Source organism: Corvus cornix, chromosome 9 (assembly GCF_000738735.6).
Source record: "Corvus cornix cornix isolate S_Up_H32 chromosome 9, ASM73873v5, whole genome shotgun sequence".
Classification (NCBI taxonomy): Eukaryota; Metazoa; Chordata; class Aves; order Passeriformes; family Corvidae; genus Corvus; species Corvus cornix.
In genome coordinates this window covers 11,304,328-11,319,078 of record NC_046339.1, presented here as the reverse complement: position 1 = coordinate 11,319,078, position 14,751 = coordinate 11,304,328, and the positions used below count along the sequence as shown (strand labels likewise).

The 14,751-nt window shown below is 43.7% G+C and overlaps 1 protein-coding gene across 1 annotated transcript in view; it reads right to left on the bottom strand.

Moving 5' to 3' along the window:
- The window catches only part of OSTN (osteocrin), a 50,803-nt gene extending 37,663 nt beyond the window's left edge, over window positions 1–13,140 (bottom strand). Inside the window, exon 1 of the mRNA XM_019284535.3 lies at window positions 13,018–13,140. Coding sequence (XP_019140080.1) covers window positions 13,018–13,044 — 27 coding nt within the window. The 5' untranslated portion in view covers window positions 13,045–13,140. The remainder of the gene's footprint in view (window positions 1–13,017) is intronic.
- Between the last annotated feature and the right edge of the window lie 1,611 nt (window positions 13,141–14,751).

Below are 14,751 nucleotides of genomic sequence, written 5' to 3'. Positions count from 1 at the left end.
GTCAGCTGGGGTCACCTGGCCCAGCTCTGTCCCCTCCCAGCTTTCTGTGCACCCCCAGTCCCCTCACTGCTGGGGTGAGATGAAGAAAAGGCCTTGGCTCTGCGTAAGTGCTGCTCAGCAATAACTAAAACATCCCTGGAATTCTCAACACTTTCCAGCACAGATCCAAAACACAGCCCCACACCAGCTACTGTGAAGAAAATTAACAAATACCTTAGCCAAAACCAGCTCAACTACATCAGTTGAAGCAATGCAATTCCAGTGATACACAAGATCCCCACCATTAGATCTGGGTAAGAGTTTGATCACTGTTCAACTGTAGCATGAGGGAGCCATCCACACATTCATCCATCTTGTTAGAACACTTTCAGGCTAAAGCACATGTCTTCTAAGAAACCCTTCTTGCCCCTCCTCAAACCAGGTAATGCTTTACAAAGGCAAGCAGTTGGAGGAAAACAATTGCTGTTCATGTTCATGACATAAATCCAGCATTCAGCATCCTGACCTCAGTGCAAAGAGGGATCAACGCCGTGGGAATCAATACAGCAACTTTGACTGAGGCAAATCTGATCTGAGCGAGATCAGGCTGGCCTTGTTTATCTCCCTTCTATCAGCTGGAGGCAAAGACTTTGGTAGGCATAAAACCCAGCCTGGTCCCTGATTCCACAGGAGCAGGGACTAATCCCAAGAGAAAGTGGGTATTGGAAAGCTGCCCCTCTTTGCACTGACTTAGTGGCTCAGTGCAGCTGCAGCAGAACCTCATCCATCAGGGCTGCTAAGGGATCCTCTGCACCAGCCCACTTGTCCCTGGAAGGGATCCCTGGTTGGTGTCTTCTAGACTTTAGTTAGAAGGGTGAAGTATCATTTGTCATCTTCAAAGAGTTAAATGTAAGACCAGCCACTAGCTCTGCACTCAGGTCTGTTTAACTTTAATCTCTGCATCTGTGTAATGTGGCTGTCACGTTTTAGCACCATGAGAAGAGCTAAGTCTAAGCTCTGGGACTCTTGCTGCTGATGACAGTTCCATGCAGCTCATTTTCCTCATGCCACATGACCTGGCTGGCTTTGGCACATCCTGTCTAACTGCTGCTGAGTGAAGAGGAAATATTTGCCTTGAGCCTGAGCACTAAACACCTCCTCTGTGGTTAGGAGAGATGCAGCTTTCTCCACGGTGGGGTGGTGATCAGACTGAGCCGTTACCTCCATTTTCCACCTTTGCAGCAGTAATTACTTTCCCTTGTGCCCCTCACTGGACAAACAAGCTAAGGAACTATTCTGGGAACAGCGAGGACTTTTGAACACTGTGCAACGTGAGCACACTGGCTTTTGGAAAAGGAGCTGGCTCAGCAGATGTGCAGGTGGGGGTAGTTTGCTATCCCACCCTTAGGTGAGAAATTAATTGCTCTGTGTACCCTCTTTGCCATGTATTCAGCTGGCAGGCCCTAAACCACGGCATTCGTGTGGGGTCATCCAGTTCTGGGCTTGTTTGTGCCCTAATATTTCACACCTATGCTTCTGTACTTCACAGGAATATTCCTCACAGGGCAGAACATGCTCCTGTGCCTCTACTAAAGGACAATGACTTGAATGGACAGCATAAATTTTATTTCTTGGGCAGAAAACTGAAGGTGACAAGCCAATTTTGCTTGCATGAGAGATGCAGAAGAGCAAGATGCCAATGAGAAGCTAAGCCACCCACCGTGGTCCCAAAACAGGCCACAGCCTTACCATGTCAAGAAACTGCATAAACAGAACAGAAAAACCCTGCCATTTAATACCTCAATTAATTAAATGAAATTCTCATTATTCTCATAAATCCTCAGTCAAAGGATCTGGGCACAGTCAAGTTAACGTAACTGTACATTAAGCTGATTGTAGCATTTCCTGTTGTGCACTCTTATTATATGTCTTAGCTGGCACAAATCCTTCAAGTCACTGGCACTCCCCCCGTGATGCACTACAAGATGTTTAACTGATGCTAAAGAAAGAAATGCTGAAATTTTGGTATACAGAGGGGATTGATACAAAAGTAAAGCCTGAGAGAATGAGTTCAAGAATGAAGGAATGCTTAAAGCAATTCAAGGGAAAACACTAATTGGAGCTTAAAGTTGCAATCTGCTGTGGCAGACAAATATCCCTATCATTATAAAGACTAACAGGATTTTTTGTAGTATAATAACTTTGATAACTTTCTCAAAAGTGTTCTGCAATGATTTAAAATATTCCTCCCCTTCCTCAGTGAAAACAAACTTATTTTCACACTTACCAGCTTTAAGATTTGAAAAATTTAACCCAGCTCTTACTGTATTTAATTTTCACATGCCATGAAAAGAAAGAACCAAACAAACTCAACAAGTTGTGCCTATGGAAACCTTGCCATAGCATCTGCTTGGAAGTCAATAAGAATTGCTTGTACATCACAGAAGGTTGAAAGAAACTTCTGAAGACTTTATAGACTCCTAGAGCGTCAGACCATGCTGATCTCCACAGATGTTTACATTTTGCTAAGCCATCATCAGTTAACTTGTGTTAGGCTAAAGCAGAGACATCCACTTCTAATATGTACACATACTGGAGATAATCCAGCAGTTTTCTTGATAGAAATCCAAGGAAACCGTAAGAAATCTACTTTGTGCAGCTGCAGTACCAATCTTACATCAGAGCCAATAAGTGGGTGACTTACACTACTTGCACATTTGCCTTTTTACAATCAGATGGCAAGAAAGAGCTCATTTTCCAGCCACCTGCAACAGAAGAACAAAGTTTTAGTTTCTAGTTTTCAGTATTCCTTCCTTATCCATGAAGAGTCTGATCCAAGAGAAGGTTTGTCATGGAATCATGGAATCTTTGACTTCAGATGGCCCATGGATGAAAGGAAAAACCTTCAGGGAGGGGGGAATAGATGGGGAATGGGAGAGAGGCAGGTAACAAATCCACACTGTGAAAAATTCTTACCCTTTTTGGAAGCAGATGGAAGAAAAAAGTGCAGGAGACAGTACATAACACAGAAGAGTTAATACAATCAAAAATGATTGTAAACTGCTCTAGACTTGACCAGCAACATCAGAGGGCTGTTGGTTTTTTTGGAGAAAGAGAGCTTCTACCAGCTGAGAGAGAAGATATAGATGGTAGAAATTGCAGAGATATTAGGAAGCAGAAAAAGAAGGGACTTTGAGCCTCAAGGCTGGGCAGAGGTACTGGTTAATACTGATCTTTGAAGTAGGAATACCTCCTTAGTCAAACAGCCACAGTGTGCTTTTTGAATGGAATGGAACAGAGGAATGTAACACCTCCTATCATTCACACACACATGCAAAACATACTTTCAGTCATTAAAACATTCTGTTAGAATTAGAGGTAGGAAGCTCCAAACACAGGTAATATCAGGATTCCTTTCTAGGCAGAGTTCAGGTTTGCTTAAGATTGAGGTTTTTTGTCTGGATATCACTGAAATTTTCAAGAACTCTGCCAGACCTGTACAGCAAAAATATAACTTACAGTACCAGAGAAGTGTCAGCATTCTCTGTGTTGTACTCCAGAAGCTGAAGGGCTGTGATTTTATAAGAACCCTGCTGTTGAAAGACCACAGAGTAATCCACTGACATTTTGAGCTGCACTTAAACCTAATATATACTTTTAATACTACATTTATGTTCCATCATAAACTGACACTGAACAGAATAAGTCACTATTGCCACTGTGTCTGCACTTGAACTTCAAATGGAAAAGGCTCTACAATGTGGAGCCTTGCAATAGGCCCTTTTTCTATGCCAGGGTCTATCCAGGGTTTTGCAGCAGTGCCAGTCTCTCTAGTTTCTCACCACTTCCCTCTTCATTAGACTACAAAGCAAGTTGCCAGTAGGGCTTCTGGAAGCTTCAGCCTCTTTCCTTTCCCCAGTTACAGGAACCGGGGAATTCCCCAGTTACAGAGAGAGGATACACAACACCAGGGACTGCAGTGTCAAGAGAAACCCAGCCCTTGTTCAGACACCTTGTCAAAAAAGAAAGCTCCTGCTGCATTTCATGAGGATGATCAGACTCTCTCTTGGCTTTGTACAGCAGTTCTGGGAGTACTTGAATCCTGTTTTTGCCCTGGGAGTACTTGAATCCTGTTTTTGCCCTGTCTCATCTGCCCCATCGGCAGCTGCCAGGGCAGTTTGCTAGTCTGGTACCCAATGGGAACTCACATGATCAGAATTGAAAGAAACAACAGGAAAAGGTTGTGCAGAGCTGAGGAGACTTTGTATTTCTAGGACTGAACAGCCACAGAGACATCTTTCTTTCTTTCTTTCTTTGCTGCTTTTTTCAGGGTGCCCTTAACATGCTTCCTCACATGTGGATTTCATGGGCACCTTCTTAGATGTCACTTCTTTACAAATCTGTATATTTTTTAAAGACCTGAGGACTAAGTCAGGAACCACTCTCACTCTCCTAATTTCTCCCCAGATACACACCAAAAAATAGGCTGATGCACAAAGCAGCCTACACTTTTCCATACACTCACGCTGGGGAACTGCATGAATTAGGCTGGTGTGAGTCCTCCCTCCCTTTGTGTAGAGTCAGGCCTCATTTCCTGGACCAGAAGCTGTCTTCTGCTTGTGCAACCGTACCATGAGATCTTGTCTGACAAGCAGGGTTCTGGGACAATACAACAAATGAAGTACAACAATAAATATATGCTAGGTGCTCTAGCCACAGTAACAATTATGTATAAAATTAATAAAAAAAAGAGAGAGAGAGCGCGCTAATCATCTTGTAAGGCTTCCTATACCTTATTGCTTAGTCATTCATCCTGAAGTGACAAAACAGATATTCCTAATTGAGACATAAAGATGATATTAATGCAGTACTATGGCCACTTCCATCATATGCAGAAAGGAACAAAACTATAAACATAGAAGAGGGCTGAAAAGCAGATTCAAGTGCTATTTCTAAAGAAATCAGAGCTATTTTCAGGATTGCTGTCATTCCTGTTAGTGTTTTCTGATGTTCATATTTCCATACTCCCAGCAGTTTTAGCCAGGGAACAGGGTTGCACTGAACAATGTCTACACACAGCTCTCAAAGAAAGATGGTCCCTGGACATGAACCTTATTCTCTTGACAAAGAGAAGCTGAGTGCTTCCTCACTTTACCTGCCAAAAGAGACAAATTATCACACCGACCATCACAAAGTCATGAAGGCAACAAGAAAAAAAGGTTAAAATATAAATAATAGCATAGGCCTGGAAAAGGAAGAAATTTCACAAGGGACAAGAGAATCATAGAGCAGATACAGGACCTAACAGAAGAACAGATTTGTCACATAAACCAAATGTGTTCCAAAAGACCCCCAATTTAATACTTTAAAAAATAGCAATATCCTCTTCATGGCTCACTGGTACTCCCTGAGGAATTTTGGAAAACATTCTAGTAAGACTTGCTTTGGCTGAGAATATCATTGGTTTGCTGGGATTTGATTTGATGTTTTCATCATTTTTTTCTTTTTGGTTTCTTGCTGTTTTGACTTGTGAGAATGAACACTTGTCTCAAAAACAGGATCTTGGTTACTGAGGAATCTGTTTATTTCAGGCCCTTTTTCCTAACTTGGTATCAGTTGGAACCACTCGCTGCTCTTGGTATTTTAGGGGTCTAATTTTAGGCCCTGGTTTTTCAGATATTGGCCAGAGGCCCCACTTGGTCTCTACACAGAAAAATTGTATTGGAAGATTTTCTTTTACGGCTGGTGCAGATCCAAAGCTTCTGAAGACATATGGATTTCTTTCCATTGAGTTCCATAGCTCCAGGTCTGGCCTCCTGCTTGTGACACCAGTTAGTCTGAGCATCTGTGAAGGGCCTGAAATGGATGTGAGGATCCGCCTCACTTCAGGCACTTGGTGAGTGAAGAGCTGCCTCTGCTCAGCTGCAATAAATCTAGTGTCCATGGCTGCACAAGCAGGTGGAATTTCTTCATGGACGGGGCTGTTAAACATTAGAATGGACTGCCCAGAGAGGTGGTGGAGTCACCACTCCTGGAAGTGTTCAAGAAATGACTGGACATGGCACTAAGTGCTGTGGTTTAGTTGACAAGGTGGTGTTTGATCGAAGATTGGACCCTGTTATCTCTGAGGACTTTTCCAGCCTAAATGACTCTGTAAAGGCAATTCCACTGCCATCAGGAGCCAGCATCCCAGCACATTCAGAGTGCAAAGAGCCAACACAACACAAAGAAAAGGCAAAAGCCTGATTCTAATCTTCTCCTGACAGACTTGTTGTGAAATCCATGCCAGCTCTCTGCACCCTGATTTAACTCATACCATCACTGGTACAAGTATAGCAAGAAATCTCCAAGGGATGAGCTTTGCAGGAAAGGCTCTGCTCTTTGACAAGAACAAAACATTCCCATAATAAGCAGACATCATCTTCGCTATCAATGCCAAGTCTTAATCTCAGGAAAAAGATAACAGGGCTGACTTCTCATCCAAAAAACCTCCCATGTCTCCCCAAGGCACTGATATGCTGCTGGAACTTCTCCACTACTTCTCCCTCCACACAGTGTCTCAAGCTGCACAGCAGCACAGGTCAGCCCCTGGACATGCCAGTGCTTTCTGCTCTCACCACATCCACCCAACACAAGACTGAAGACAGATCTCTGGGGGCAGGTCAGGAGTCTCTCAGGGCTTTCTCCATGCATGAGCAGCACTCAGTGCACAGGGGTGGGCTTGGTTCGTGTTTGCCACACAAAATCTGAGAGCTGTTGGAAAGCAGAATTGTCTCCTCACTCAGGGGCTCGCACATGATGAATGTGGGATTGCACTGAGGCAGAAAGAAAAGGCACCTTTGGAGTGTTTTATCTACTTTAACTGCTGCTATTTTCTGGTTTTATCACAACCATCGTATTTCCTCTGTCAGGTTGATCGTCTGCTACATTTACTCTTTTTCCCTGCAAACAAGAGGCATGAGGACCACTGATAGCTAACAAGTGTTGGAAAGCAAAACACTGAAGGACCCTCTTATAACCAGAGGAAAAGAGATGGTAGAGAGGATTATTTGCACAGAACTCAGCTTGGGTTTTCAAACCAGCATTTACAGGTTTGGAAAGAGCCAAGAACAGAAACTTTAAAATAGTTATTAGGGGTTTTATGGAAACTGGATGAATGGATAGTTTAAATGGGAAGCCAAACAAATATAAAAAAAAAGATAATCTAAGCCTGGCAGGAGATCTGAGGATCTTGAATAATAAAGCTAAAAAAAGTAGGAAAATAAAGCTTTTCAAGTGTGACACAAAGCCTCTGGGGTCCAGGAAAAAATGTTTCTCAGTAGTAGAGATGCTGTGTTTGAGTCAAGGGACAACAATTACTAAGGTACTGCCCTATTAACACAAACTCTGCTGTCCTGTGCACTGCACTCTAACCACAGCAATACACTCAGATAAACCATCCACTAAGTACAAAGATGGCATCTGAGAGAGAAGCTGAAATCAGCCAACAACAACACCAAGTTATATCCACCGAGTGGCTTCTGCCACTTTGCTTTCTCTAGGAAGCCATGCATATGGATTTCAGTCCTCAGATGGCCACAGTGGTGCCTGTGCTAACCACAGCAACAGCCCTGCAGAGGTGACCTCGTCTCACTTGGACCTGCGGCTGCAGAGCAGCTGTAGCTGGACACCTCTCAAAACCAACCTACAATCTGTGGGGGAAATGGAAAGCTCCTTGCTCTCATCCGTTTTCTAGAAAATCAGACACTCCAAGTGATGCCTTAGGTTTTACATTTTTCAAATCCTGTACTGCTTAGTGTGTAACTCTGAAGTTTCATGTGGCCTGTTAACTACTGTTCTCTCATGCTGGTTAGACATAGCAAGCCTCTCTAGGTTTGCTCTTCAAGGACACCTTGATTGTCCCAGGCTGCAAAATGTGTAAACTAAAAGCCTTTGAAGAGGGGGGGAAAACGTGGGGTAATTACATTGTTAACTGAAGTTATAATTGGAGAATTAACCCTGATGTGCAAACAGACCAAACTTAAAAAGTGTGAAGAACCCATGACCCAGGGTCCATCTTGGGTGGAGCCCCTTATAGGCTTTACACTCCCAAAGTGGACCTTTGAAGGCCCTTCAAATGAATACCTACTTTTGTTCTCCTATTCTTGTCTAGCCTCTGTTTTTAGGTGGCCACATCAAGGCATCACAAGTAGCGACTGCGGCTTCTTTGTACCTGAACATCTGCAGCATAAATGATGCCATGGTCTTTTTGTAGACACAACTGTAGGAAATAAGCAGAGAGAACCAGATTCATGACAGAGATGATAATCCTTATGATGCAAACAGGTTTTATGCCAACCAAATTCCACCTCCTGTAGTGTTTCAAAAGCTTTTTACAAACCAGTAGTAGATGCAAAGTGAGTTTTGTTATTCTAATTAAATTAGTAATTAGGCAAGATAGCCTATTATGCTCTGATAAATAGGGGAAACTGAGGCTGAAAGCAGTGAAGGAATCAGCCAAACAGTGGGAACATCACAAATCAACCCAAACCTTCTGACTCATGTGCTTGTGCTCATTTGGCTAACTCTCCTTTCATGTAAGCCAATTCCTGGTTCTGACCTGATTGAAGCCAATGGTAAAACTTACATATATGTGAACAGAGCAAAGATCTGAAATTTGTCTGTCATCTGCACTTTATAGGTTTGTGCCTTTATAGATGGGGCAGATATTTCATTCTGCTCTGTGGTTCAGCCAGCTGGATGGTGCTATGTGTATTTAGGGCACAATGAGAAAAATAAATAGCAATTAAAAACCAAAAAAAATGTCAACCCTTTCTTCCATATGGAAGATTTTAGTATTTTTAATGGTAAAATTATTCTTCCACATTTATGGCACTTCCACAGAGAGAACAGTTGCTTGAAACCATTAGCAGCAGAAGCAGAGGCTGATCTGGTTCTTCCAGAGGTCTGCTCCAGCAGCCTGGCAGCTCCCCACAGCCACAGGAGGCAGTGGCTCATGCCCATCTGTACCATGGGAGAGACAGTGCTGCACCCAGTTATCCCCTCTCTCATCTTCTGGCTTTACTTTGGCTTTTGACAGCAATTACATGCTTTAAGACTGTTTTAAACTATCAGCAGGTGACTACTCTTACTGATATCCTTGGGGGAAAAAAAAAGCAGCAAGAAAGTCTTAAAGTTCATACAAGCACAGGATGAAAGAAGTGGAGATCTGGTCCCATCTACACATCACCTGCAACAGAGGAAAGAAAGAGGGACCCCATATTTCATACAACTCACCTCTTCCCCAGGGCCTTCACTCTGTCAGTGCAGAAACACTGATGGGTCAGTCAGGGATTAGCTGCAAAAGGCTCTACACCTTCCCAATGAAAACTCAGCTATTTCATTCCAGCATATACACTGGTGAACACCACCACCACTTTGGCCATGGAACCCCAAAATGAGGGCAAATCCAGTGTCACTGCTTGCCCCAGCCATTCCAGAATAAAAAAAAGATGCCAAGGACAAAACTGCTTCACCTGTAAGGGATGCCAGCAGGACAGAAAGGGGAATGGATCCCTACTGCAGCCGAGAGTGTCTTGGCTAGACCCGATGAACGATCCTGGTGAACATGCTGTCTCCTGCTTTCACAGGTGAGGCGCCAGTCAGCACATTGCCTGGGTCTGCTCCAGATGTTATGTACAAACAGAACTCTCCCCACTACCTTTCTGCTCCTGTATACATTTGAGAGAACCACAAGCAACTTCACCTGGATCCAACTGACTGTGTCACTATGCCATGAGTAGAGCACATGCTTTATTCACCTCTGCAAAGGAACCAAGGCCCTGTGGGTCAGCAGGGTGGGGCTGGCAAAAATCAAGCTGAGGGAATTGTCACCTTAAAAGTTCTTCCACAAAAAGTGCCTTATCATCCCCCCCATTTCTAGATTCTCAGTGTGAGAACAGATGGGAACATCCTCCCTCTCCCCCAGATTTTCAGTCATTGAACAGCTCAGGCTTCAACAAAGCAGGGTGCACATGTGCAAACATGCCCACACAACACTCATGTCCAAATACTCCCAAACCCAAATGACATCAAGATTTTCTTTAATTACTGTAGTTTTAAACCCCTGATTTTCTTGTGGTGGAGGCCTGAGAACCATTGGAGACCTTGGGGGGTGGAGGGGTGCCAAAGACAATTGTGGCCTGGGAATATTTGCCAGCTGGACTATGTGATTTTGTTCTCAATTTTTTTCCCCCGTTTTCCTTTCAGATCCTGCTTTCTGGCTCGCTGGGGTCTGCAAATGCCCAGATCTAGAAGTGGCAGACCCAGACTGCACTGCTACATCAGTCCCTGCAACTGAGAGCCAATGCAACAGTGAGCAGCAATTTGAGACACCAGGAATCCTGCCTTTAACAGACTACACTCCATAGCCACAATTCCCATTGAATGTTGAAGGCCCAGGTTTGCTCCTGTTTGCACCCTTTTGGCTTTAACAGCTACTCCTGATTTGTTTGAGGAATACAGTTTGGAATCTGGGATTCATTTCCTATTCTAAAGAAAGAAAAAGAAAAGAACAAACACAGTTTGGATCCAACTATCTTGCAGGCTGAAATTCTGTTCTGCATTTTTTCCCTCCCATGCTGCAGCCTCCCCTGCTCCTTCTGCCTATTTTCAGCTGAACTGCTGAGATGCTGAAATTCAAACGACATGAATGTGCATCGTATCTATCACTCACAATTGTGTTGGTGCAATATCTTCCTACCTACCCGTCCTACATCAAAGTAAAATCCTCTGGTTCCCTGACACAGTGAAGACTATCTTGCAAGTATGACAGGAATTCTGCTCAGAGGAGGGTAAGTGCTGCAGCAGCTGGTTCTTGAGGCTGCTGCCCACCATGGAGAGGTGCAATGCTGTCCTGAACTCAATCCCCAGCTGATGTGCCAGCACAAAGCATCAAGACCCATCCTTTGGAAAAGCTATGGGGTGTGATGTGAAAGATGTTGATCTGCTCCTGCTGGCAAAGAGGCAGCACTCTCTACCAGCTGCCCACAGAAAGGGGAGCTGGAAGAGTATTTTGGATCCCACAGGCCCCCACCATGGAGAAGGGTTGAGAAAAAAGCCATTTTATGTAATAATCTTGAGGCATTGTCAGCCGCAAAGATCTGAGGGGAGTGGCTAAAGCAGGAGGAGGACATTACAGATCCCAATAAGTAGAAATCACGCAATTATTTGGGACAAACTGTGGCTGCAGATGAGCTCCTCCATAGAATCTCATTAACATGAGCTACCTTGCCAGGGACTGAAGGGACACATGCAGCCTTCATGCTCTCAGAACAAGACATCACACAGCATAGCTGGGGAGTTGGAAAATTCCCATTTCCTGCAACTCTTGCAAAAGACTCTCTTCGGCCACTTTGTAATCAGTTCTGCACCATCTCCTTTCTGAACTCTTTAGTCTTTTCCTCATGAGTCAGCTCCTGCAGTACCCGAAGCAAAATAGATCCACCTTTTGGATAAGAGAAAACTTGTCCTATACACTGGTTTTATCTTTAGTAACCTGAGCCAGCAAGATGCCTAAAAACCACGTGGATTTTCACAATCTTGCTAAGAGAGCAGGGAGGGAAAGCCTTACTGGAAGGCAAAGCCTAGATATGCATTGCATAGCACAGTATGGACATCCTTCCTCCACCCCTGCTGTCCCCAGTAACTTGTCGGGACTTGATCCTTTAACAGGACACAGTATGCAAAACACTTGGAAACCATGGTCTTATTTGGAGACTTTGTCTTATTCTTCACCCAAATTAAATTGTTCTTCTGTGAGCCTTACCAGCAGTGCCCCAGTTCCACAGTGCTTCAGTCACTCCTTTCAGAAAGGAGGAAAATACTCCATCATCTGCATATGCCACAAACATCAAACGAGGATCAGCTCACACGAACAAAAGCAGAAGCACGCTACATCTGTGCTTGTCCAAATTATTTGGCAAATAACAAGTATATTGGGAAAGAACAGATAGATGAGGACAAAACAGAGGAGTTATTTCCTCACAAACCATATTCTTAATAAATAACTTGACTCACTTTGCTAAGAATAATTTGACTGGAACACTGGACTTAAACTGTTTAAAACTTTTATTTTCCACTTGCTCTTCATGCACAGATTCTGTGGCAATTTAACTCCTTTTACTGGATTGGGGGACCAGAATTACACCTCAGCATTGCACTATTAAGCAGCAAAATTACCACTGTTCCTCTTTGTGTGCCTCCCCTCTGTTTTAGACTTCTTCACCGGTATGCAACATATTTCTATTCATACAGAAATTCTAAAATGCAATTGTAGGGTAAGATATAAAATGCCCTACATGGCTGATCAGGACATAAACAACCACAGCACAAGTTGCTTGCTAACCTTCTACCACTCAGCACCAGAACTAATTCAAGAAAGCACTTTCTTCCCCTCACTCCATCCCCTCATTTTTCCTTTTCCTCCAACCTATGCAGCTTCAATGTACACAATTTAATTTGCAGAAGTTTTTAGCTCATCCATCTGGGTCACATATCTATGGGTGATACCAGTACAAGTTAAATATCCCAGAAAGAATTTTGGGGGTTTGCACTCCATTCATCTCCAGAGCAAAGCTCCTGATGGCAAGCCGAGGTTCAACCACCTGAGGAGGATTTGGACATGCAGGCTCCATCAGCAGCCATACATCCCAAGTACTGCCCAGGCATAGAAAGCAGATTTCCTTGCCATCTTCTGGGGCTTTTTCTTTTCCTCACGAGATCTGTTGTCAGAGAAAGGGAGTTGAGAGCTTCTTTCCTTCCACCAGTGGGTTGGTTTCACTCTGCTACATTAATGGGAATTGCAGGTGCACTTCAACCCAAATGTTCATTTCTTCAAACAGCAAAAAAAGCTACATGCACTTGGGGAGAAAGAAAATCCATCCGTTCGTGCAATCTTAGCTTTCAAGGGGAAATGTGCAGTGGAAAAAGAAGGAATGATAGGGGAAATTAAATTAAAATGCAGGAAAAAGAATATTAGTAACAGAAGGGAGCTTTTACCTGTGGTGCTTGCCAAAATGCTTTCATGATGCTCAGTGAGAATACACAGGTGTGCAGGAAGCCCAGCAGACTATCCAAGTACGATGCTGAGTTGCCAGGTTCCAGGGTAATTGTCCTGTAACTGTAGCCTTGGAGAACTCAGCAGCTCAGGCCAGCTCTGATCTCGGTGTCTCTGTTGTCCCTTATATCCCTAGGCTGGCAGGACAGCCCCTGGGGCATTCCTGCAGTATCTCCTGGTTCTCCTGCCAAATGGTCTGTAGCACCTTCAAAGGCACCGCGAGGGAAGAGGGGACGCAGGGCAGCACTCACTGACATGGCAGAGGGTGTTCTGGTAAGAGTTTCCCAGGCACTTTGTGACAAAGAACATGGGAGGCTGTTTGCTCTTGCAGTCCAAGTTGCTTGCTCAGACCTACAGAACTGCCCAAACACTGCCAGCCTGCACTCAAATAATTTCCAGAGCCTTACTACTGTGCACTGCAGCTCCATTTCCAGATATTTCACCAGTTCCTTGTACAGCACCATGAAAACATCCCTATCTCCACAGGTCACCTGCCTAATATACCTGGATTGTACTTATATTGGCAGAGAGCAGCCACCAATGTTTGAACACCCAAGGCTGTATTGCTGCTGTTTCACTTCATTTAAAAAAAGAGAGAATTTACTAAAACCCCAACCACACATAAATATAGTATAAAAATTCCTTTCCCATCCTTTTCCACTCCTTCCCACAAGTTCACTGGAATGGCAAGGTTTCTGATATGGATACCAGTCCTTTGAATAAAACTTGGCAGGTTCCACATCACTCATTTCACACAGCACAGTGCTGCACGACATTAACAGCTTCCAGCCATACCATTGACAAGAGGAAAATAATTCCTTCTGTTAGCAGTGACCTTCCAAGGTAGTGTGCTAACAGCCTTTCTTTATTTCATTGATTTTCCCAAATCATTGTCAGAATTTCTGGTAATAGGTTCATTAGTCTCACAATGAAGAGACGATTAATATATCCACCAAGAAAAGAGCAGGAGGAGTTACAAAGAACATGAGAAAATGACGATGGTGTGAGGTGAATGGTAGATCAGCTTGGGTCACAGGTGGTGCTGCCCAGTGTTGTTCTCCTCTCTGTGCTGTTAGAAATTAGGGTGCAACCAGGCTCACACCCATCTGACCTAACTGGCCATTCCCCAGTCTGATCATGGACCCTGCTCAGCTCTGGGCTCTGTGCACAGAGTTCATTCTTGAAGACCTCACAGTTTTATCACTTAGCTCCACACAGTTCAGCTCACTACGTGCTGCTGGCTTTCACCCAAACAAGCTCAGTTGATCTGTTTTGTCCCAAATTTCCTATGTGGCTGAGGTGTCTCTCTTTTTCTTTCTATTTCTGGGTAATCACCTTGAAATGGACAGCAACTGAAAACTTATCAGCCTTGACATTCCCTGAAATCACTACCTTCCCATTTTTGTCAACGCCACGTCATTCCCCCCATCCATTAGGGGCTATACTAGAAATAATGTCTCCTGATTGCTTAGAATGCAAACCAGTCAAAGCACATGTTGATAGAAATTATATCTTACTGTCTCAAGTAAAGAGCAGCAACTTTGAATAACGTTTACAACAACAAAAATTTAAAAACCAATAAAAATTGTACTGCAATAACAATTGCTGATATCACGGTATTGTAACCCCTTGAAGACCTAGACCAACCCCATCTAACCATGCTTTCATTCCTGCGT